Consider the following 24745-nt stretch of genomic DNA (forward strand, 5'->3'; position numbering starts at 1 on the left):
GCATAATTTAGAATAAAAAGTTTCAGTTCGATGTGATGTCTTGAATCAGCCTTTAAGTATTATCTGTTTTAAACTTTTGGCTTCATAAAAAAATCAGTTTGAAGTTTGATATTTACTTACGTTCTCAGGCTTTCAACATCTGTAATGTGATGTGATTGGAAAATTTAATCATTTTTTATTTTTTTTATTTCTCTTTACACATTGAATGATCATTGACCTTTTCTGTCTTACATGTTTACTGTCCAGTGTACTGTAGCCACCTAAAACTTAGTTGCAGTGACTATGTGTTGATGTCTTGAGTTCAGATGACAGAAAAGAAGACATGTGTTAAATTGCATTTCAATGATTCATACAGTTGAAAAACATGATAAGGTGTTTTATTTTGGAGTTGGGGGTATTTTGTGAACTGTTTAAATCCACATAAAGTGATTGCCAGTTTTAAATAGCTGTTTCATTTTTGCTTTATAGTAAATTTCCAATCTGGCTGAACCTGGAACAGCAAAGTACAGTTTTAGATGACTATCTAATTATTCATCATGACAGGCCTGTGTTTAGAGTCCCCAGTCTGAAGGAAACCTTTTTCAATTAGTATAGACAAAATAAACAAGCACATTTACAATGGTCAGTGATAGTAGTCACACAATGTTAACTTCGTAACTCTGTTTAAAAATCGAGTGAGCTGCTTTACTACCTTCTGCATACTAAAACAGCAAGTAAGGTAGCATCCTAAGTCCTAACTATCATGAAATCTCATAAGAGACTGCTTTGAGACCCTCTACATAGGCTGCAACTCAATTTACCCTCGACACAGGAGACTCAGAAATGAAAGAAAAAAGATGGCTGGGAAAGAAACTCATGCCATATTTATTAATGTTAAAAGGGAGAAATGGTGAATGTGACATTGAGTCTCTTCAGTTTGATGAATGCTGCTCACTGAAGGTCCTAGCGTTTCTGGGAGTCAAAGTTCATCTTCTTCTTCTACTGTGTCGATTTCATTCGTTATCACGATGTTGTGTCGACTCATTGTGTTAAATTCTCTGGGAAAAGTACATAAGCCGCAAACCAGCCCTCACCATATGAAAAAGTCACTGATCATCTTTCATATAACTAACTAACATTTATATGTAACTTACACCATGCAGTGAAAAAAGCTCATTTAATTTTGTGGACATGCAGTACAAAACATCATTCTTGCTACTCTGCCATCATCAGAACTAATGGCTCATAACCCAATTGCTTTGAATGCGTCAAAACTGAGCAGGGCTGTGAGTCCCACCTCATTATTTTCTGTTATTAGTGTTATTATAAACCCTTATGCTGTGTGAAGATCTGGTCAGAAATCAGATTTGTGTTATGAAGTCTGTTCCAGCTGCAGTGGAAACAGCAGCCAGTGTCCAGACCTTCCTGCTCAGACGGAGCAGAGCCATTAGGGGCTCAAGCCAAATCAGAGCCAGATGTCCACAGGCTATTTGTACAAGCCATTCAATAATTCACTGAGCAGCCAATATAACTCAGACTGTATTGTGTTGTGGACTGTGGATCGCTCACGTTGTATTTTATAATAATCCAATGGAAAATGAATTATCGTATTAATCTTGTCAGGAACGCAATGACTGGCCTCAAAGCCAGCCAACTGACTGAAACGCAGAACCAGCCAGTCGCTTATCTCTTTCTCTTTCCTCTTCTCCGTCTTATTTCTTTATGCATGTTATACATTTTTTGTAACTAATACAAACATGTTCATTCTAAAGTTTTTACACATAAATAAATGTTGTGTTTTTATGTACACAATTTTATGAAATATATTTTTACTTATTAAATGTATTTGTGTATATAATTTAAATGTAATATAAATGTATTTCTATAAATATATTTTTATTTAAATCAATAATTAGTCTTAAAGATATTTATTTAAAATTTTGATTCGGTTTCTTTTGTTTTTTACAAATATCCCCATTTGTAAAATATATATAGTAAACAAGCTTTTTCTTTTAGTGTTAGGGTATATATCGCTGATGTCCTTCTTAAACATATCTCCATATTTCCATATTACATTTTATGCCATAAATCATTATTAATAGTCACCCTTTATTTGTGTACCAGGGTTTTGCAAAAATCTAACCAAGAAAAGTTTTAAAACGTGCTTGGCAATTTGGACAGCACAGTATTTAATCGAAAGTACAGTGTGTTTTCTAATAACTGAAAAACAGTGAATTTGGACAAACCAGGTTTTGGAAGGACAGCAACTTATACATAAGGCTCCAAACAAAAAAAGTCAATTAAGGAGCCATTGGCTCTTATATGGAAAAAAGGCTCCAAATTGTCACATAACATTAATTAAAATTTTCAAAACTCTAACTTCTGTTCAAAATGAGCCATCCTGATTTTGTACACACACTCACGTGTAAGACCTTTACGTGGCTTTAACACTTTACAAACAACATATAAAAGTTCCTTAAAATTAGATTAAAAATATTTTAAATAGTGTAATATTAAATGTTTGGCATCTCTGGAAAAAATTGTCCGTAGGTTGTGAGTGCGTGAGTGAATGAGTGAGTGTGTGTGCCCTGCGATGGGTTGGCACTCCATCCAGGGTGTATCTTGCCTTGATGCCCGATGACTCCTGAGATAGGCGCAGGCTCCCCGTGACCCGAGGTAGTTCGGATAAGCGGTAGAAAATGGAATGGAATGGAATATTAAATGTTTTCAACCAAACAGAAAAGTTGTTTAAAATAAAATATAGCCTAAGCTTTTTATCGAATGAACCAGACTTGCTACATGAAAGCAAAACTCATTCACACCATGCGTTTGTGGTTCACTGAGGTTAACATGATAACCTGATATTTTATATTCTGTTTAAATGAATCTGTTCAAATGAGTTATTTGTTTGTGAGTCGTTCTGATGACGATGTGCATTCATACTGGCAACTCGCTGTGTACAGTATAAGGATAATTCAAAGAGCCAGCTGCACAGATTAAAACATTACAGTGATGTACGCCACATTAATTAAGGGAAATGTATCGAGAAATGAATAGTACTTGGATGCAACAGAAACAATATTCAACTGAACAGCCAAGAAATACAGGTAATACAGCTCATAATATAGCTAATTTGGAGGAAATTAAACAACTCTGTCCTCAGTGCCTAACTGTACTGATAATGCCTCCATTGTAGTGTATCCCCAGCTAACACAGTTATGTTGTGACGACGTACCTATACTGGACCATGTTTGTTGCCACGACTTATCAAATAACTTTCAAGCATTGTAACTTGTAATTCCCATTTTAACATTGGACGTAACAAATAACGTTTCTTTGAGCACATCCTAACGAGCAAACAGTCACGTTGTTAAAATCGTTCAGCAGGTTGTCCATTTTTAAGAAACAACAATCAAAAGCTTCTTTTGACACACTCACAAAAATCATGGTCCATTCATTTAAATGCGCCAAATTGATCGAAAATCACTAAAATATGTGGTTACTCTCACACATTTGAGGTATAAAGTAAAGAAAGAATATTGATAAACCGCTAAAGTAATATCAGGCAGAGAGGTAAAAAGAAATGACCGTTAATGTTGAAATGACCATTAAAGCACTAAATAAATAGAAACACAGTTTAAATTGTGGTATTGAATTAAACTTCAGTTTAATAGCTATCAGAAGTCGGATTTTTAGCATTCGTCTTGACATTATAAAAGATTTCACTCTGATCATAAATTTTCCATAAAATAACATAATAAATAGAAATAACCAGATTTATCAAATTATTAAGTCGCTTAATAATCACGTCGCTACAACGTTCTCCATGGGATTAATTCACAACGTTATTTGAGGACGCGGCTAGGACATTTCTGGAACGTTGGCAAAAATTCTAAGAAATGGAGCGTTGCCAAGACGTCCTCAGAACGCGGTCACAAAGTAATGTCACGGTGACCAAATGGAGACCAACTGCCGACGTCATAAGAACGGCAAGCCGACAACTGATCGCTGACACTGAGAATGCGGGGAAAAGTCCAGCTGCATCCAATAAAATTAGCAATTTTCTTGTGCATTTGTGTCCTTTCCTGTAATTTTACAGTTTTTAACTGTATTTAAAATATAGATTGTTAAAAAAATCTTGTAAAATTTTTTAATGTAATGACAGCTAGGGCACCTGAAATATACCATAAAAAAATGTTATTTGTCAGTTTTTTAACCGTATTAACAAATATGTGAAACGTTAATAAAACACTAAAATATAGTAAAAAACACTTTTACAGTGTACTTATTGTATGTTGACCTTACAGGATTTACCTGCCTACCTGCCCTGTGTGTTTGGACTGGTAGACAGCAACACCGCCCTCTGGTGTGTCATGTTTGCTCAGATAGTACACGCAGCACCTAAACAAAATTGAAATGCCTACTTGGAACATGTCATCGTTGTTGATTTGAATGCTTTTCAAACCCCGCTGAGTCTGCTTCCAAAACAATACGAGACAGTCACACACACACTGGCATACAGAATCAGGTGGACAGACCATTATCCACTACTGTAATCTTTCTCTCCCCATTTAACTGTGCCATTATAAAGTGGTATCAGATGCACTGTGGCAGAATCGCAAGCTAACATTTACATACTCACGCTCCCTCACATGCACAGACAGCTGAATTGGATGGTGGAGCTGTGTTTTGTCTCGCTAGTAGAAGGAGGTCCCATGGGTTCAGCTTTAGAAGCTCGGATGTCTAAGTCTGTGGGAATCTGGCGCTTTGACCGCACATCTCTAAATGCTGAAAGACACATTGTCTGGCCTGAGCGCAGAACAGCGCTAGTACCTGTGGCTGTTTGCTCAAAAAAGCCATTCCTTCCTGTTCTAATATTTTCATTTCCCCCACCTCGGAGTGCCTGACAAATGTGTCTGGGTGCACGTATGTGGGCTTGTATGTCGCTGCTACTGTTTTGCGGGGCTGTTTGGTTACGGTAATGACTGTGGCAGAAGCACAGAGTTGAGTTGAGTTGTTGCGTAAACATTCAATGATGTGAAAGAAGTGTTGATCACATATCATGTCTCATTCATTTATTATATTTCATGTATCTTCAACATCCAACATGCTAAAGCCAGTTTCAAGTTTTGGAGCGGAGCATTTATGTGCATGCATTTTTTTGTACTCGTGCAATAAACACCTTCTAGCAGCACAACAACAGTTTGAGTGTAATAGTTGTGGTCTGCTGTACCACAAGGATATGGAAAGTACTATATCCTTCAATGACCCATAAACTCTGTCACGATCCAGACTTTCTGGATTGTTATAGTATTGGAGTGTTATGAGATTCACAGAAGCCCTCACACTAACTGAAAAAGTCTGAGCTGCGTGTGGGTGTTCATGTGTTAGGTAAGCGCTGAAAGGGTGAAGAGTGGTTCAGACAGACTATGTCTCACCGACTAAAACGGAAAGACAGGACCGAGAAACAGGTGAGGGCTGTCAGCACGATCGGGATAACAGCTGTTAACATTGATACACGCAAATGCCGTAACTAGTTTGTAAGTGTTCTCACGCGAACATTAAAACACAGCTAGTGCTGAAAATAAACTTTTTTCTAAAAGATGAATGGATATTGCCCTTGGATCTAGAGAAGTAACAGGATAGACACAAATATATGATACAAATAGATCATGGATCTGGTCAGCAGTGGAGGTGGACGGTCGTGAAATATTTTTTCCTCAAGTGTCTGTACTTTATCTGAGGAATATTTACTTTACTACATTTATATTTTGCATACTTTTCACTCCACTACATTTTATTCATTCATGATTTTACCTTTAATACTTAAAGGAGCAATGTGTTGATTTTAGTGTCATCTAGTGGTGAGGTTGCAAATTGCAACTAACGGCTCACTCAATCCCTCACTTTCGAAGCAATATGGTGGCTGACACAGAACTAAGATATCGTCAGGTTTTAATTTTTTGCCAAAGGAGATAACATATTAGAACAAGTCTGTTTAGGGCTACTGTAGAAAAAACATGGTGAATTCCATGCAAGGGGACCAGCGGTGTATGTAGATAGAAATAGCTTATTCTAAGATAATAAAAACATACCGCTTTATTATAAAAGGTCTTTATACACCTACACATAGTTATGTATATTAAATTACATTTCTGTCAATAAATCCTCCGAAAAAATTACACACTGGACCTTTAAGAATACATAAAAAATTCTTTACTTATGTATTTTAAGTATTTAAAATGATTTTGACTTTAAATGGACTAAAAGTAAGAAAAATGTATTTAATAAATTTAAAGTTTATTATGCTTTGGAATAAATTCAAGTATTTTTTTGATAAAGAACAGATAAAAGTACTTTAGTGGACTAAAATACTTCCACCTTTAAAAATAACAAATGACTTATTTAACCTTTTTATGTTAAAGCTTCACCACAATGACATGAGCTCCGTGTGAAAGGATATACAAGTAAAAATCATGTTCTCATAAGATTTCTTTTTTACAATACTTTTCCAATAAAACGACTTCTTCAATGAAAAACTGCTGTTGTTAAGTCTGATCCAAGTCAAAAATACGTAACTTGTGTGATGAAATGGGAAAATACTCAGGAGATGTGTGATGTCTTTATCGAATAATACTTTCTTTTTACACTCATACAGTATGCTTCCTTTCTCAGTCTGTTAAAGTACTGAATTTGTTATACACTTGACAGCATGTATTCGACGACCTGCTGCACGTCTGTCAGATTTAAATACCCGTAAAGTTGAATCTGCAAAGAAAAGTTGAACTGCTTTTACCACTAAAAGCTGACTGAAAAACCCTTGGTGGATGTGGTGGTATCTTCCTGTATGAAGGTGCAGTAATTTCATCAGTATGACCACTTTAAAATGAATGAAAGGTGAAATAAAGAAAAAGGATTGAAGGCGAAAGACGAGACTCCCAGATGCAATAAAAACATCAGCCGCTGGAAGACATTGTGTGTTTAGTGTGATGTCTGCTACTTTATTCAGACAGCATGCAACCGCATATGGCTGTATGCCTCACACAACTGCAGCCGTTTCTAAAAATGAAGAGCCCTGCTTAGTTCTCCATCACCTCAGGCTAGTGTTCTTAATGGCCTGTTTATACATTGTGAAAACACAAAACAGAGAAGAAATGGTGTAAATACAGCATACCGCACCAAAAAGTGTGCATGTTTCCTCAGCCTGCTGTAAATAGACAGCAGACAGAGTGTGCCGTGTGATAGAGCGCACACACATTTATCATTTGCGAATTCAGTAGTTGCACAATGATGCCGGGGATGTTTTTAAGTAAAGACGGCTTGTGAGACTATCTTTCAGGTTGTGTACTTCATCAGCTATTATGTTTGCTGGTTAGTGGCTAAAAGAGCTGTTTAAAAGCCCCACTGGATTTAACTGCGTTCTTAAGCCACTCGGAAAGTGCACTCTGAATCTCTCAATATTCTTTAATGGAGTCCAACCTGAGGATTAGCAAAGGTGTTTTTGAATGTGAACAAAGAAACCTTTAGTTTGAACTTCAATGGCGGTCAGGTGACGTGAAGGGATACAGTAACTGGAGCTATTTCCCACTGTCTGAATGAAACTAATGGTTTTTGTTTGTTCATTGACAGGTTCACCTTGGTGTTTGGCTGTCTGGTCCTGTCTGTGTTCTCCACCATCCCTGTTCATATGGAGCTCTCCAATCACTGTCTCATCATACTGGTGAGGACCCAACAAACACACCTCCTCCATTAAAGGGACAGTTCACTGGAAAATAAAAATGATGTCATCATTGTTTCATATCTGTATAAATCTCTTTGTTCTGATGACCACAGAGAATGATATTTGGCTTGTAACCAAACAGTTCTTGGCCGCCATTGACTACCATAGTAGGAAAAATGACAATGGTAGTCAAAAGTGCCCCAGAACTGTTTGCTTTCCTACATCCTTCAAAATGTCTTCTTTTTTGTATAACACAACGAAGAAAATTACAAAGCAATTTTTCCTACTGTGGTGGTCAATGGTGAACTTCATTAAATGAATTCACAAAAACAAGAGATTAGATGTCAGTGAAGGAGGCCCAGATCAGAAAACAACAATTACTCTGGTCCGTAAAAGATAATCACTGAGATGAGGTCATTTGATACATGTGTTATGCTAAGCTGGTTTTACCCTTACGCCTTGATGTTTTGCTGGCGAATAGGATCCTATCAAGTGACGACACTAAGCGGCATGGTGCTTTTAATGATATAATACCCACGTCTCACTGGAACCGTGTTAGAGCGAGCCAAGGTGTTACTGTATCAGTTAAAGGGGATGTATTGATGCTTTTATCAGAGTCCTATAAAACTGACCCAAGAGGTGGGGGAATGCATCTCCCTGCTGGTGGGAAAACAGTAGGGAGGCATAACTTTCAGTATCAGATAGTCCTCAGGATACACAAACAGTGTTGTGTCAAGCTATGGGAAACCCAGATTAGCTGTCACGGTGCGTCAGGACAGGTAAGTTTAAAACCTCCCCCAGGCCTCAAGCCCCTTGGGATGGGGGTGGCCTGATAAAAGGTCATGTTTGTTGATTTGTCCATCAATAGATGACATTACACTTTGTGTTAGATTTTAAAAAAAAAATTAGAGCTATTGAAAAAAATTGAGTTTCAGGTGCAATTCTGTTTTGCGCTTCGTAGAAATTAAGCACCTGAGGTTTTTACACGCGTACAGTAGTACAGAATGCATCAGCAGTAATGTAAATGCATGGTGTGAAGGCATGCATTGAGTTCTTGAAAGATCAGCATTTTGAAGTCTTTCTGTATGCAGACAGATGTTTTCATCAGGTGAGCCCAGCCGGGGTTTATCTAACATTAGCAATTAGCTTGGCCAAGAATGTGACGATGATGGATTAGCTAAGAGGTTAATTGTGTTAACTTGACATGACCGCAGTTTCCTGTGGTGAAGCAGAGTGTGGAGGGTATATAGACTCTACAGCCATGCTGTGCATTTTACAAAGAGGTTCATTTATTAGATATTCTTTGGGAATATTGGAGGGGAAGACTGGGGCTGTGTTTTTGCCTCTATTTGCAGATATTTTTGTTCATTTAGACAATTAGGAGTGTTGGCTATAAGCAGCTTGCCGTCATGTGCTTATTGTTGGCTCCTAAGGCAAAATGTTGAATGCTTCCTAATTTGTAAGGCACTTGGGATAAAAGCACTGGCTAAATAAATACATGTAAATGTAAAGAACAAAGACTATAGAAAACAGGAACACAACAGGCGCCCTTAAATGTTATTTGATAATGAACTTTGTAAAAAGTGCATGACTTTTTGAAATATAGAAAAAGTCAAATACAAATAAATACATTTGGGATTTTAATTTAATTAATAGTATGGACTAACAACTTAACAACAGATAGTTGTTGTTTTGTAATACCATTGTTTTGATGAATGATTATAGGAATTAATATGTTAATTAATTAATAAAATAAATATATACATTTATTTAATTATTTATTTAATTATTATCAATGTTTAATACGTTTTTATTAAATATCAATTTCATCAGATGATGTCAAAAACATCTTTGATAAGATTGTGAACATGAAACATAAACAATCTAACGCCATCGCATTCTCACATTGAACAACCTCTTCTTTTGAACTTTGACCTTAAAGGTATTTTGAATTTTGGCTGTCCAAATTTTTGTTTTTAGGAAATGGAAAAACACTATATATTTTAAATGGTTAATACTTCATTGTCAAACCACATTTAAATACTTTTTAGTTGTTAGATGTTTGCAAACATTGACGAAAATAAAGGGTGACCAAAAGTAATGATTTCGTGACAAAATATAAAAATCATGAAATATGAAGAGACAACGTTTAAGAAGGACCGCAGCGATATGACACTGAGTGCTGATTTCTTACTGTATGTAGTTGTACTGATGGTGTTTGTGATTTGCAGGAGTTTGTCATGATTGTTGTGTTTGGCCTGGAGTACATCATTCGCATCTGGTCTGCCGGATGCTGCTGTCGCTACAGAGGATGGCCGGGTCGACTGCGCTTTGCGAGAAAACCGTTCTGTATCATCGGTAAGCTCAAAACTTCTATCAGTGTGCTTGCTTCCCCGTATAAAGTTGTCTGTACAGGTTGATGGATCTGCTTTGACTGTGTAGATTTTGACGGATGCTTATCGCATAATGATAGCTTCTTTTCCCGGGATCACTGACTGACCCAAAGATACATAATGCCGAAAAAGAACAAGCTTTATGAGCTCTCTTTTAATTCCCTCCTAAGGTCAGGCATACTGAGGGATTGCCGATGCCGTTTGTATTTACAAGCACACGCCCCATGTGTGGTATTGTTTCGTATGATGGTAATTTTAGTCTTCAGGGTGAATAAATAATCGTGTATCATGCACTGAACCTCATCTCCATTTATCAGGAAGCAGAGCTCCATCAGAAAACCATCAACACAGTGACTAACTCTGAATTATGAGACAGTGAACAAAAGGCACAATTTCCCGGCTTCACACATTTATTCAGAATGTCCCATTGGAAATTACAGAGATCTTGGAATACCCCTTAGACTCTTAATTAAACACACTGGCGTGATAATACAGCACATCATCCATTACCGCATCTGCTAGATAACTAATATAAACATATTCATCTAAAACTCTTGTGTAGCATAATTTTTTGTATACCTGCAAGACTTTAATATTGAATATATGTGGAGCATGGCAAATAGTGAAAGGTTTTTAATGTAATGAACAAAAAATAAATAATTATTACTATTATTATCGCCTCTGCTAGGAAACTAATATAAACATATTCATCTCAAACTCATTCTTTTTTGTACCTGTAAGACTTTATTACTGTATGTATATGGAGCATGTCAAATAGTGAAAGCTATTCAATTCAATGAACAAAAAATAATTTATAAGAAATATTATTATTATTATTATTAATGCCTTATATTTCTATAATCTTGTAATGAATTAATTTAGATGAATTTATCCTCATTTTGTGTATCTAAGGATAGTCACTAGCGAAAGGCATTAGACTAAGTCACATGACAAAGGTTTGTGGTTTAATAAGCAAATTTTAGGCCATGAACCAGCTGAGCAAACAGCAATTGAGATGAATGGGAATTTTAACTGATATCTCTCTCCGGGTATTATAAGCCTTCCTAAACCTGCCTGTTTGTTAGATTAACCTAAATAAAACATTGTAAATCAATGCAAAATAGGATGAAACAGAAACATTCTGCACAGCAAGCAAATGACAATGTTTTAAATGTTGCGTAATAGGACTGCGAGATATCAAGTTAATAAAATATTGCTAATGGGCATATCGTAGTATGAATATTGCAAAGGTTTGCAATGACAGAATAATTGTAATTAATATAGTCAAAGTTTCAGTTCGATGCAGATAGCAGAGAGAATGGCAAGACATAGAGAACAATGCATCCTTTTTCGAATGTGAAGCATGTATGTAGATTATATATTTTTCAGTTTTAAAATATATTTGAATATAACTTAAATTGATTTGCCAATCTTTAGATATGACTGTATTGCATGATATTGTTTTGGAGAATAAAGAATAGAGTGCTGTCAAAGTCCATCTGCTTCTTACAAAATAAGTGACCTCATCACATTTGAACCTTGGGAAGCATGCTCCCAATACACAGCATTCAGAAGATTGCCATCATTTTTTTACAACAGGCTTGGCTAAAAGGGCTGAACTGGACCACATTAAAAGCCAACGCTCTCCTAATCGATTAGCAATCGCGTTTCCACTTTTACGTCACCCATTCATGAAGCATTATACTTCAATTGGGCTTAGCGCTGTCAGAATGAGAATTGCCTGCAACAAATCAGACGGTTCAGCTGCTCTGTTGGATGCGGTGCAACTCTTATGATTTTGGATTTCCACATTTTAGTATGGCTTTTGTTCACAAGACGCATAAATCAGCCCCTCTGGTTCCCATCTGCTCATGTTCCCCAACGTTCCACTTTCAACCTTTAAGAGTCGTGAGATTCAGATTTCAGAGTCTATGGAGGCCACCTTGGACTCGTGTGACTAAAAAGAACGTTATTTCAAACCTCAGGCGTAACGTTCGGCAGGAAAATATGACGGAGGTGATTCGAGTAAAGAACAATATTATCTCTGGTTAAGATGTGTTGGAAGCTCGAGGAGGATTAGATATGCTGTTCTGTAAGGTTGTGGCTTCCCAGCTGTCCCAGAACGACCCAGTTATTGAAATATCACCGTCCATGTTGTCTCAGAGATCTACTTATTAGAACACACAGATTAGTTTCTATGTAGATTGTCTCATATGCTCTTGGAATGGCTGGGTGGTCCTCATCCTTGTTGAAGTAAGCAGAGTGTTGCCAGAAAAGAGTGATATTGATATTGTGAGATAAAGAAGGCTGTCGAAGCTGATGCAGCTTTGCTATGTCAGGCTTTATTTTATATGGAATCCTTATCCTGATTAACTTCAGTGGTCAGTTCTACAGTAGCTGGCCGGTAATCATGTATATTTTTTTCCTCAAGTAAATGAATGGAAATGGTGTCTCATTAGACTCTTGCTGTCTCCTGTGTTACAGACATTATTGTCCTCATTGCATCCATCGGCGTGGTTTCAGCTGGTAGCCAGGGCAACATTCTTGCCACGTCTGCGCTTCGCAGTCTGCGTTTTTTACAGATCCTGCGCATGGTGCGTATGGACAGGCGAGGCGGTACCTGGAAACTGCTGGGATCGGTTGTCTACGCTCACAGCAAGGTATGCTCAGAAATGCTATAGAACTGTTTTTATTGAAATTGTAAGAAAATATAACGACCCCAAAAAGCATTGGGTCCAATGTTCAAATGTGACTGCATCACATAGCATCAATGTGGCAATACGAAATTTCCAGAGATTAATTTGAGAAAGTCCTCACATAAGTAGACTAGAACACACCGTTCCGAGCTCATGACCCCACAATCAACCTCTTTCTCCTTCACTGCTTGGAGTGAAACTCCAGCCATGGGCCGTAGCCAAGCCACACGCTTCCTCAGGCCTCATTTAGTGGAGAGATTAGGGGTCCCCACAATGAATAACTGTGGTCCACATAATAGCAGAGTTATTTGATTCTTTCTCCTCTCAGCATCACATTTTCCTGACGTATCTCAAATGTCTGTAAAGATGACTTTAACTGGATTAATGTTGTGATGTTCGTTTTCAGGAGCTTGTGACCGCCTGGTACATTGGCTTCTTGGTGCTGATCTTCTCTTCGTTCCTAGTCTACTTGGTGGAGAAGGAATTTAACACACAGTTTGCCACCTACGCAGATGCTCTTTGGTGGGGTACGGTAAGTCTGTAGAGAAATTTGCTGTAGAAAAAGTGGCACTGACAAAACGTGACCCAGTCTGTGAAGCAAGCGAGAGCCTCAAAATCTAATTCTGAGATAAGCAAAGTTTGATTTCAGTTTTTTACTCGGTCAATAAAAAAGATTTGAAAGGGTTAGTTCTCCCAAAAATAAAAATTCTGCCATCATTCACTTACCCTCTTGTCATTTCAAACCTGTCTCACTTTCTTTCTTTCTGCAGAACACAAAATAAGCTATTTTGCAGAATGTCGGTAACCCAACAACCGAGGGACCCATTTGTCTTGCTCTGGTTTTGTGTTGTTCGGTTACCAACATTCTACATAGACAGTATAAAATATCGACAACGTTCTTCCATTCACTTCTATTGTAGAAAAAATGAAGGCTAAAACATCTGAGTTATGGCCTCTGCCATTGACGTCATTTGGAGCCAGACACTGTGTCTATACCAGACCCGGCAGCGTCAGGTGTAGACATGGTGAGAGTCTGCGCAGTAGTGAGCACGAAGTGGAACATGGTATCAAGGTCCCGCCCATATTCCATGATGACTCAATCATAAACGAAGAAATCATGTTACCGCAGCCCTTATAACATCTTATAACTAAGTATAAGTGTAATTGGATTTTATAGTTTGGCTCCTGTTCCATTTGTTTACATGGAGAGGGCGTGGTTTATGACCTATACTGCAGCCAGCCACCAGGGGGCGATCAAAAAGCCCGCAGCTTCACTTTTCAGGACGTGTGAGCCAAATCCGGATTGAATGACAAGAGAGTGACTAAATGATGACTCAATATTCATTTTCAGGTGAACTATCCATTTAGAGTAAAGAAAACATAAAAATCACAGGCTGGGTTTTCACAGACTGCGTCACAAAAGATTACCAAAGCACAAAAATGGTAGCACAAAATTCAGCTGCAGGTAAATTCTGTAACCTTAAAAGTATATACTACAAACCCCAAACTAAATCTTTAAAAGGTATTACTACGTTTCTGTGTCACTGGTTAAAATGAGAATGTTCATTAATACCAAATAACTGTGTATTTCATAAATCAATAGGGAATAAATTACAACCTTTGTATTGTTTAGTTGTTGTTATACACGCAGCATCACTGGTCATGCTTCCTCACCAGTTGATTTACCAAATCAATGCATCTAATCTCCAGCTCCCGCCGAGCACAGAAAGGCGATAAAAGGAGACTTGAGGTCAGATGAGTCTCCTGCTGTAGACACAAACCAGCAGTGGGCCAATCTTGCGCTGTCCCACAGTATTTACACTGGGTTGAGCCCAAGCCAGCGTCTAGAGCTGACAGGCAGGCTTCAGAGGAGGAAAACATGAGAACAGAAATCTGGCATGTGTGTGAGCTTCGCCTCCTTGTGCTGTAAAGGCCGCGGCGCTCTTCGCATTTGACAAATCACTCACTTTTACTGGATGTGTTGAATTTGTTTTGGCCGGGGCTTTGTTTAAGTATCCCCTGCCTGCGAGGATCCAAAACACTCGCTTATGAACGTGGAAAGAAGTGCGATATGTCAGAAATCCCAAAGTGTTTCTCTTGCTGAAAGATGGATCAAACGCTGTGTGTCTGTGTGGCCGTAACTTTATAGTAGAGCTCAGTTCCGCTTTAGTGTTTATGAGTGTTTAGTGTGGCATAATGGGCAGAAGTTAATGCGAGTGGAGCTTGACTTGGCCTCCACTGAGAAATATCTCGTTTGATGGCCGGAGAAGTTGAAGAATCGGTGCAGACAGACCGAGACAGCTCTCCAGGCGATCGGACCAGAATTAGATCTGTTCCCTGTGTTTGGCTGTTATGTAAAGATAGATTAGTTGCTGGTTCAAAAGTTTCATCCAAACCTGTGCCTCATTTGAAGCATTAAAACTATGATGGCTCAGACTCTTTCTTGTTTCTGGTAAGTTACTGGAGTGGAAACAGCCTGTCTCACAGGAATTCATGATTATTTTACGAGGTGGCTAATTTGTATGAATTTGTACCATGTGATTTGTTAAAAAATGTACGATGAGTACAAAAAAGTACAATTTAAACATAAAAACATAACTGCCGATAAAGCAAATCATACTTTAATTTAAGAATAAGGTTGTATGGATTCATAAAAATCCGCCACTTCATAAAATAAATAAATATTTCTGTGAAATTGTTTTGGAAGGATAAAGAGCACGACTGAGCGTATCTGATTATCTGTCCAATCAGATTCGAGGACCAGGACTTCCTGTTATATACTTAGCAACATTACCCTTACGTCTCATGCTTTTTTGGAGTTTTGAAAGGATGTCCATTTACATTGTTCTGCCTTACTTTTAGATCACCCTCACCACCATTGGATATGGAGATAAGACACCACAAACCTGGACAGGGAGGCTTCTTTCTGCAGGATTTGCTTTGCTGGGCATCTCGTTCTTTGCTTTGCCTGCTGTGAGTAACCAGCACCAATACATCAATTGTATTCTGCCATTTGTGCAGGATGGTGAAAAGATTTTTTATGAACGAATACATGTACTGTATATACAGTCTGAATGAACAAAAGAAAGAACAATTGAATGAATGAGTGAATGAATGGAACGTTAAATATCCAAAGTGTTCTTCACAAGTCCTCTCTTATTTAATCTCTTTATGAGGTCTCGCATACTGCAGATGGCTGATATTGTCTCCTTAGAAAAACTTTCAATCACTTAATATGTTTTGTACAGCCGAAGAGTTTTGTGATGATTTTATGATGTGTTTGAGGAAATAGAGTATGTGTGGCTGACTCTTTGCACTCACTCTCTTAGAGATGGTGGTCTAGTGGGTTAAACCACTGAACTGGTAAATCAAAGGTTGCTGGTTCGATCCCAGCAGCCACCACCAGTGTGTCCTTGAGCAAGACACTTTACTCCACGTTGCTCCAGGGGGATTGTCCCTGTAATAAGTGCACTGTAAGTCGCTTTGGATAAAAGCGTCTGCCAAATGACTAAATGTAAATGTAAATGTCTTAGTCAAAATCAGCGGATTAAACATTAGTAATTCTGGACTTTTGTTTTTTTCTGTGGGTGGTTGTGGGCGTAGGGTATTCTTGGCTCTGGCTTCGCTTTGAAGGTTCAAGAGCAGCACAGACAGAAGCACTTTGAGAAGAGGAGAAACCCAGCGGCCAGCCTGATACAGGTAAACACAAACTAACTGACACACAGTCAATCTGTCAAACATTCACAATGAAGAATGAATAAGAAACAGAATAAGTCTACCAAAAGATTTCATTCTATTGGATCCATGCTTAATGTTCAGCACCTTTAATGTTTTTTTATAAAACGGTCAGATTTGGTCCTTGATTCTAATTGGCTGAGCCGAGTTCTAACCCGTCATAAAATACCCCGATTTATAACAGCTGAGCGCATTACATAGCCTGAATATCATTTTATATACTTTATTTAATAAAACCTTGCTACGCATATGGAATAAGCATTCGCCTCGTGCCACAACGCCCTTAGCTGTTATAAAATGCACTGTAACCCACTGCTTCTTGGGGCTTATTGCTTCAATAACTCCCGGCTGTAAAGGAGAAAATTCAATACATTTTCTTTCTCATGTGCAAATTGACATTTACGCCCATTTACGGCCGAATCCACATTCATTTCAAGTCTCATACTCGCTAATTTTCCAAAACTTAATTGGCTCCATTAGTGTGAACTTAAATTGAAAAATTTGCTAAATGTTACAACTTTGTTAATTACACAATAAAAACGGAATTCAGTTTACTAAGAAAAAAGAGAAAATGAAGAATATGATGGGCATTGATTGCATTGCAGACTATTATCTTCTGTTAGAGCCAAAGGAAACACTTGCACAGGATTCCTTCCGTGGAAACACATCATAAATATCTGCAAGAGTCTCCCTGAGGACAATAGCTCTTTCTAATGGACAGTGCATCTTTCTCTTATAGCAGGAGACACAGATTTACTCCAGGAAAATGTGCACGCACACGTATCTACAAAACATTTGAGGTGCTGTAATATTATAGAAATGAGTGACTTCCTTTTGGATGCTGTTGGGAACCCGCACACAATTTCACAAGCATTTTGAAGTCTTTTCCTTCTCCAGGTTGAGTTCTGATATTGCGGACAGAGAAGATCTCATATATATCATTGGTCTTGGTGTTTATTTTGTCTCTCTTCCTGCACTGTCTCTAACGCTGGTTTTAATTTTCATTCTTTTCCAAAGGTCTTTCGATGGGCAGCCAACCATCCAACCCCAATTACTGTTGACATTAATCATGTGTTTTTACAATGATCTGTTATTAAAAGAGATAGTGACCTAAAAGTATAATTTCTGTTATCATTTACTTACCCTTTAGATGCTTTAATGTGTTAGACTCCCTGTGGCTTGTAATTCAGATGGTGTTATTTAGGTTTACGTTCTTTCTCCATACATTTTAAGTGAATTGTGACCTCGACTGTCTCTAGTCCACATTCACTTTCATCCTGTGAACAAACAGCAGCATGAACATTCTGCTAAACTTTATGTATTCAACGCAATAAAAGTCTTAGAATGACAACAGGGTGAGTAAACTATGACAGAATTTTGAGTTTTGGGTGAACTATCACTTTATGGTTTAACGTTGCAGGAACTGCATTGGTGCATTATTTCTCATAATTTGTGCTCTCCCACCTACCTCAAATGACTTCCGGCCTTTATTTAACCAAGGAATGTATATACATATCTTGGTTATGATCTGTGGAGTATGACTCCAAGCTATGTCTGGGTTCACATTCTTTCCTGCATGTTACGGTTGTTGTTTTTTCCTTTTTGCTGATTATTTGTATGGAATGATGGAAAATATGCTCTCCCTCCTCACTGCTGTCACGCTGTCAACTCTGCAATTTCAGAGCACCATCTTCAGTCTTTTACCATTCGGATGTTTTTGTCCTCACAACACATCCTCTATACCTTTCTTGTTATTTCTTCCTCCACAAATTAATACATTATACATACAATATATTTATATTCATAATAACATTATTGTGTTCCATTTCAATTTTATTCTTAAAATAAATTTTCAAAGATCTGACAATATTGGTAAAATATGTAAGTGAAGCAGTATTCATGTATGCCCAGACTACAATCCATTGCTTGCACTTGTATTTTGTAAAAAAGGAGTTCCTTGTCAGCATTTTTAACTTCATTTCACATTTTTATGTGCACATATTCTTTTCACTGGATAAATATATGCCTCTTTTTCCTAACCACATCACTTTTAAGTCGTCTGGCTGTTTTAATGTTGTGTGTGCCACCCAGGCATCAAGACATTTATAAAACGCTGTTTCCACTCACATATTCGGAGGTGGAATATTGGCTTGAAATATATCCCAATGTTTATGCACACAAAGCTTTTTAAATTTACAGTGGGGTTGAAAATCTGAGACCACATTAAAATGCAGCTTTTAAATCTATTGGAAACAAACAGGAAGGCCACTGTTCAAAAAGGAAGTTGGTGATATTTACTATTTAGACATCAGCAGATTGCCTTGCTTCCTTTAAAGCCCTCTGGAAGATTTTGAAACATTCTCAGCACATTTTTGGATAACATGGACCATCAGGTTTTACTACTTAGAGATTCAATGCCAACTCGAGTGGATGTTGTCATTCAACCAAAGGGAAACCTACAGTACCAAACTTACTGTATAAAATACATGCAAGCTTTTAATGCAAACTGACAATAATATATATTTTTTTTATTCATGCATGGAATGCTGACATATTTTTATTAGTGGTCTCAGACTTCATGTGATATTTTTGCAGCAAACAAATTAAAAAAACAGCAGTTGAACAAATGTCTTGAGGTCAAAATTCACAGATTCACAGATTCACTGGCTGTTCCCTCACCATACTATTATCTTTCTCCACCCATATCCCTGTGTGTGTTTGTGTGTATGTTTGTCTGTGTCCTGCACCAGGCTGCCTGGCGTCTCTACTCCACAGACCTCTCCAGAACAAACCTGAGCGCCACATGGCTTTTCTATAAAAGTGTTCTCCCTCCTCAAAGGCATGTATCAATGCAGTGAACTGATGGAAGGAGGCTTACATGAACCGGTTTTTACTAATCTTTTTCTTTTCTTTTTGTTGTTCTTTTCTTTCCAACCACTGCTTTTTTCCTGGCCTTGTGTGTTTCTCTTTTATTTTCGTTTCCCTCCCTTTTTTCCTGGTTTTGTATACTCTGCACGTAGTGTGTGTGGCGTAGCTATGCGGCTGATGAGAACTCGGTTTCCATTGCTACCTGGAAGCCTCATTTGAAAGCGTTGCATACCTGCAGCCCTGCAAAGTAGGTACAATTGTGGCAACTGGTGTCGTCTTTGGTGTTGGTGCTTCTGTAACTCTCATTTCCCCACTTCAGTCTGCAAACCAATTTCTTTTAATCTGTCTTCCCTTTTCATGCATAATCCTCTTCTCATACCCCATAGAAACTATGCTGAAAGTGACAGTTCACCTTAAAATATCATTCACTCACCCTTGAGTTGTTCCAAATCTGCATACATTTATTTGTTCTGATGAACAGAGAGAAAGATATTTGGAAGAATGCTTGTACCCAAACAGTTCTTGGTCGCCATTGACTATCAAATAGGAAAAATGACAATGGTAGTCAAAAGTGCCCAAGAACGGATTACTCTTTAAAATATCTTATTTTGTGTTCAACAGAACAAAGACATTTACAAATAACTTTTTGGTATAGTCAATGGTGGCCAAAAACTGTTTGGTCACAAGCATTCTTCCAAATATCTTTCTCTGTGTTCATCAGAACAAAGACATTTATACAGATTTGAAACAACTCGAGAGTGAGTAAATAATGACAGAATTTGTATTTTTGTGTGAACTATTCCTGTAAGTTTGGTACTGTGTAAAATTTTGACTTAAAACGCAAACTTGTGTGAAAGCTAAAGACTGTGTTTTTCAAAAAGTATTTAGAAAGTAAAAAAGTAAACTTTTAAGTTTATTTTCTTGATTTGAGCAACCATCACAATTTTAGTTACTATCTCTAACTTTCTGCGTTATTAAAAGAGATAGAAACAAATAAATCAATTTGTTCTGACTATGTGAAGATTTGAAAACCTGAAATTGCAGTAAATGTTTTATAGCTGTTTGACTCTTATATAGTTCTATAACACACTTATATAGTTCTATAGTTGCTTATAAATCACAGACTGTATTCACACTTAAGTCAGGTTCACACAACTTCCCTCTCAGTGATGGATAGAATGAAGATGTATTGTTTTAGGTCACAGACTGTGTTGTGGTCATTGATGAGATGTCTTTGCAGAAGGATGGATGACCATAGTGGAGGTCAATTACATTTTACAGTGAAATAAATGGATCTTGTAGTCTTCACTGGAGTGTTATTTTATTGGCTTGTTAAAACTGTTTCAATTCAAGATGACCTAAAAAGTTATATCTTAGGAGTGAGAATTATTTAAAGTTACAGTAACATTTACTAGTAATGACCCAGAATAACATGTGGGTTTCCCTGTAGTAAACACAGGCTTTCATAATTTTTGGGGGGTTTTCATCAAATTTCGGCTTGGATGAGAGTCATAAACCCCACACCTGCTTCCTGGTGTGAATTCAGCAGTTAACTGAATTTCCTCCGTGCTGCCCAGAACAAATAAATCAAACCCAACAGAAGCCCAGACCTTTTGTAGACAAGCACCTGAAGACACATAAATAATGCTCTGAAAAAAATGGATGAGGTGTTATATTCAGACCGTTCACCAGCTCTGCTGTAATTTCACCCAGAACACCCCGACAACAACAACCCCCAGCTCATCCCAACAATGTGCCCCCTCTGCTAAAGCTTGACTGTGCATTGCTCTTAGCTGGCATGTCTGCTTGATACCCGTCTTAGAAATGACTGTACATTTTTTCTTACTAATAACGTTTGTGTTTGCTTTTTTAATATATTGTGTGTGACACTGAAGAGAAATATATTGATGGGTTTCATTCTTTGAATGAAATGCTCAGTATATTTTTCCTAATCTGTAGTTTCCTTATTAGTTGCTGTCATTCATGTGAAGTATTAATATCTGGCCTCTTTTCTCTCTATGTTTTTAACTAACACCTGTAGGAAAGACCAGGGGGAAACCATCAGCAGGTTTGTTACTCTCGTATCTACATCACCCTTGTGTCTGGAATGTTTCACTATACTTCAGAATCAATTGTGTTACTGTAGATCAACAATAACTAGGGAGCAGAATTCAGTACATTCATTCACTTGTCATGGCATGTCACATGTCTTGCTTTATCATTCATTATCATTGTTTGCCATATGACTGATGGAAGATTTGTTTACAGTTTCTATTAAAATGAATACTAAAGTCAGTTTAGTAGTTATCAGTTTTGTGTACAAAAGAAACATTTGTAAGGCTGTAATGTAGTTAGATGTTTGTTGTCAGGCAGATTTGCAGCGTTTGTGTATTTTTCCAGTAATTTCAGCTGAAAGGGAGCTTGTTGCTCAAACCATTTTTTTCTACCCTCAGCTTTTTTGTTGTAATTGGTTGTTTGCCTGTTTTATATAATTTATTAGAAGAGCACAGCACCAGCACTCAGATTTAAACTAAGTCATTTACTATTACAAAAGCCTCAGTGTTTGGCAAATGTGTCATTAAATGTGTTGGAAAAGTAACCTTCAAATTGCAAAGGCGTTACAATAAACAGCTTTGCTGTGAATTATTTTTACAAAGCTTATGGAGCTTTGTTTTTGGGCAAAAAATGAGGATGTTTGTACAGTTTAATCAATTGTTTTGACTGGTTGAAGTTAATTTATAATTGAAAGTAAATCCAAGAAAGTTGGTCATAGCAGAGTTGGCTTGTTAACATGTTTTACAACTTGTTTATATAGTTTAGTTCTTGTGCGACAGTGTTTTTGTGTGTGGTTTAGATTGAGACGAAACTAATGAAACTTTATTTAACCGTGTTTGGTTGCGTTTTGCTTCATTTTACGGCAAGTTTTCCGTTTCTGTTTTATACCATCCATGTCATTCTTCCACTTAAAGAACTTGTTTCTCCTCACGGTCTGACTAACTCATCTGCCATCTGTCTCCCTCATTTCCTTAGTAAGGGTCATAGTAATAGACAGAGGCTCTTCAGGAGGTATACCACACGGAAATATAGGTACCCAGCATCCCCCACTGCTCCAGCAATATGACCAATGTGAATGCTGACTAATCTCATGCATGACCGATGGTGGTGGTTACCTCAGATAACCCCGTCCCCTCTCAGACCCCACAAAGAGTCTAAATATAAAGGGTGCTGCCTACTTCGATGCCTGATGCCTGAGGGATTCAATTGAGCCGTTTTAAAAAAAATCTGTTGAGTGATAGATGCTGTGGTTATTTTATTAAGAATGACAATTTCAATTGAAAAACTAGTCATGTCTACAGACTTGTATGACATTTAGAACCTCCTTTATGTTTTAAAGTCTGGTATACTTGCAATACACCTCACCAAACATTTACAGAAAGCAGAAATTCAATCAAAACATAAGATTACACCAACAGTTTTTGTTATGTTATGTCGAAGTTGTAATTTCCCACTGTAATGTTGTGACTTGAATAATAATTCTCAATTTTTTCACAAAAATTGCTCTATGCATTTAATTGTGATTTTTATTTAAAAAAATGGCGTTTAGTATAAAACTATTTGTGAGCTTGTATGTTGCATGTGCATGAAACCTGATTTAATACAGCTAGAATTAAACTATAGCATTATGTTTTACGCCTTTACGCCTATCTTAATCCCAATGCCCTGTTATATGTAATTTCTTCCTTATTCATACACTCACAAACTCCCAGGCATGAACGTACAGCACAGTATAGCATGATATAGAAATCCAGATTTTGGAATGGTCTTGAAAGGAGTGTTCTCCTGGTTTATAATTGTTCTGTTCATTAACAGATTATATATAACACCGTAGACCTAGAAGACAGCAGTTGTAAGGTTTTTACACCGGTACCAATGGAAGTAGGGTGGCCAGAGGGTGGTCTTTTAATAGTTAAATGCTTGCTGATTGGTAGCAACCTTGGAATGGCGATTGTCTTGCATGATAGTACTTTTGATGCAAGCCTAGTTCGGGATAGTATTTCTGGCTTGGGTATAAAAGAATATCCAAGAGAAGATTGTAAATTATGCCTTAAAAGCATGAAAAAAGGTGTTCTGTACTGGAGAAATCCACTAAAGACTTGAGAAACAAGACAGCCTTTAGTTAAATACCTCTTTTTCTCAATTCAAAATTGTTTTGTTGTTATATCTGTTTTATCCCTTCTCATTCACTCCTTCCTACTCCTCTTCCATTTATCTCCAACCCCTCTTTTCCTTTCCTGCAGCCAAAAGCTTAGTTTTCGGGAGCGTGTGCGCATGGCCAGTCCTCGCGGTCAAAGCATGAAGAGCAGGCAGATGTCGGTGAATGACCGGCGCTCTCCCGGCACAGAGGCGGGTGTAGAGGGCAGCAGTCCAGCTAAGGTCCAGAAGAGTTGGAGCTTTAATGATCGGACTCGCTTTCGCCCGTCTCTTAGACTCAAGAGCCAGTCGCGCACAACAGCTGAAGGTGAACCTTTTCTTCTAACTGGACAAACCATTCAGTTGTGCCTTATTTCATTATAACTTTATTAACAGAAGCCATTTTTGAGCTATCATAGAACCATTGTTTTACTGACTCAACCATGAATAAGAAATTACTACAATTTGAACGGCATGAAAATGTTTGAATGTTTGATCTTGTTTTATAAACAATGTTGTGGAGGCTAGTTTCCTGTTTCTACTACTTGTTATTGATATTGTAGACTTCTCCATAAAAGCAGGATTTATAAACAATATTAGCTGCAGTTGGTCTCTCCAGAGGATCCTGTAACCTCAGCTTATGCTTCTATCCCCAGAACTCCCCTCAAGGCAGTAAAAAAAGCTGAAATAATAGGCATTGTTTATAAGAAGATATTCAGTATTGACAGAATCTTGCACATTAGAGAGGAATAACTGATAAGGCCATGGTCCCATGAGGAAATAAAACATTGAGACAGATTGGTAATTCTTGCAAAACTATATTCTAGATACAATATTAGATACCGCTATTTGAATGTTGGCATTAAAATATCATAATCAAATTAACTACAGCATACTCTAAAGACATAATTCTTGGGCTTAGTAAATAAAACAAAAATGATCCGTCATATTAACTTAATCAAATCTTTTTCAGTATTACATATTAAAATAATGATTAAAATGTAACAGTTAATTTCTCTAATTTATATATTACTTAAGGTTATTTAATGAATAAGCATTTAATTTTTTTTTAACATACACTAAATAATTAAATAATTAACTTTTGGCTTTGTTTTTAGTTTTGCAATTTGTTGTATTGTTTTGCCCATCCCGGCCACCGTAGT

The 24745-nt window shown here is 37.3% G+C and overlaps 1 protein-coding gene across 3 annotated transcripts in view; it reads left to right on the forward strand.

The window, feature by feature from the left end:
• The window catches only part of kcnq5a (potassium voltage-gated channel, KQT-like subfamily, member 5a), a 93689-nt gene that overhangs the window by 59050 nt on the left and 9894 nt on the right, over nucleotides 1–24745 (forward strand). For all 3 annotated transcript variants that reach the window (XM_056761146.1, XM_056761147.1, XM_056761148.1), the window contains exons 2-10: nucleotides 7609–7699; nucleotides 9931–10057; nucleotides 12577–12752; nucleotides 13195–13320; nucleotides 15651–15761; nucleotides 16392–16487; nucleotides 19544–19638; nucleotides 21433–21459; nucleotides 23690–23910. In XM_056761146.1, coding sequence (XP_056617124.1) covers nucleotides 7609–7699; nucleotides 9931–10057; nucleotides 12577–12752; nucleotides 13195–13320; nucleotides 15651–15761; nucleotides 16392–16487; nucleotides 19544–19638; nucleotides 21433–21459; nucleotides 23690–23910 — 1070 coding nt within the window. The remainder of the gene's footprint in view (nucleotides 1–7608; nucleotides 7700–9930; nucleotides 10058–12576; nucleotides 12753–13194; nucleotides 13321–15650; nucleotides 15762–16391; nucleotides 16488–19543; nucleotides 19639–21432; nucleotides 21460–23689; nucleotides 23911–24745) is intronic.

This window comes from Triplophysa dalaica, chromosome 11 (assembly GCF_015846415.1).
Source record: "Triplophysa dalaica isolate WHDGS20190420 chromosome 11, ASM1584641v1, whole genome shotgun sequence".
Lineage (NCBI taxonomy): Eukaryota > Metazoa > Chordata > Actinopteri > Cypriniformes > Nemacheilidae > Triplophysa > Triplophysa dalaica.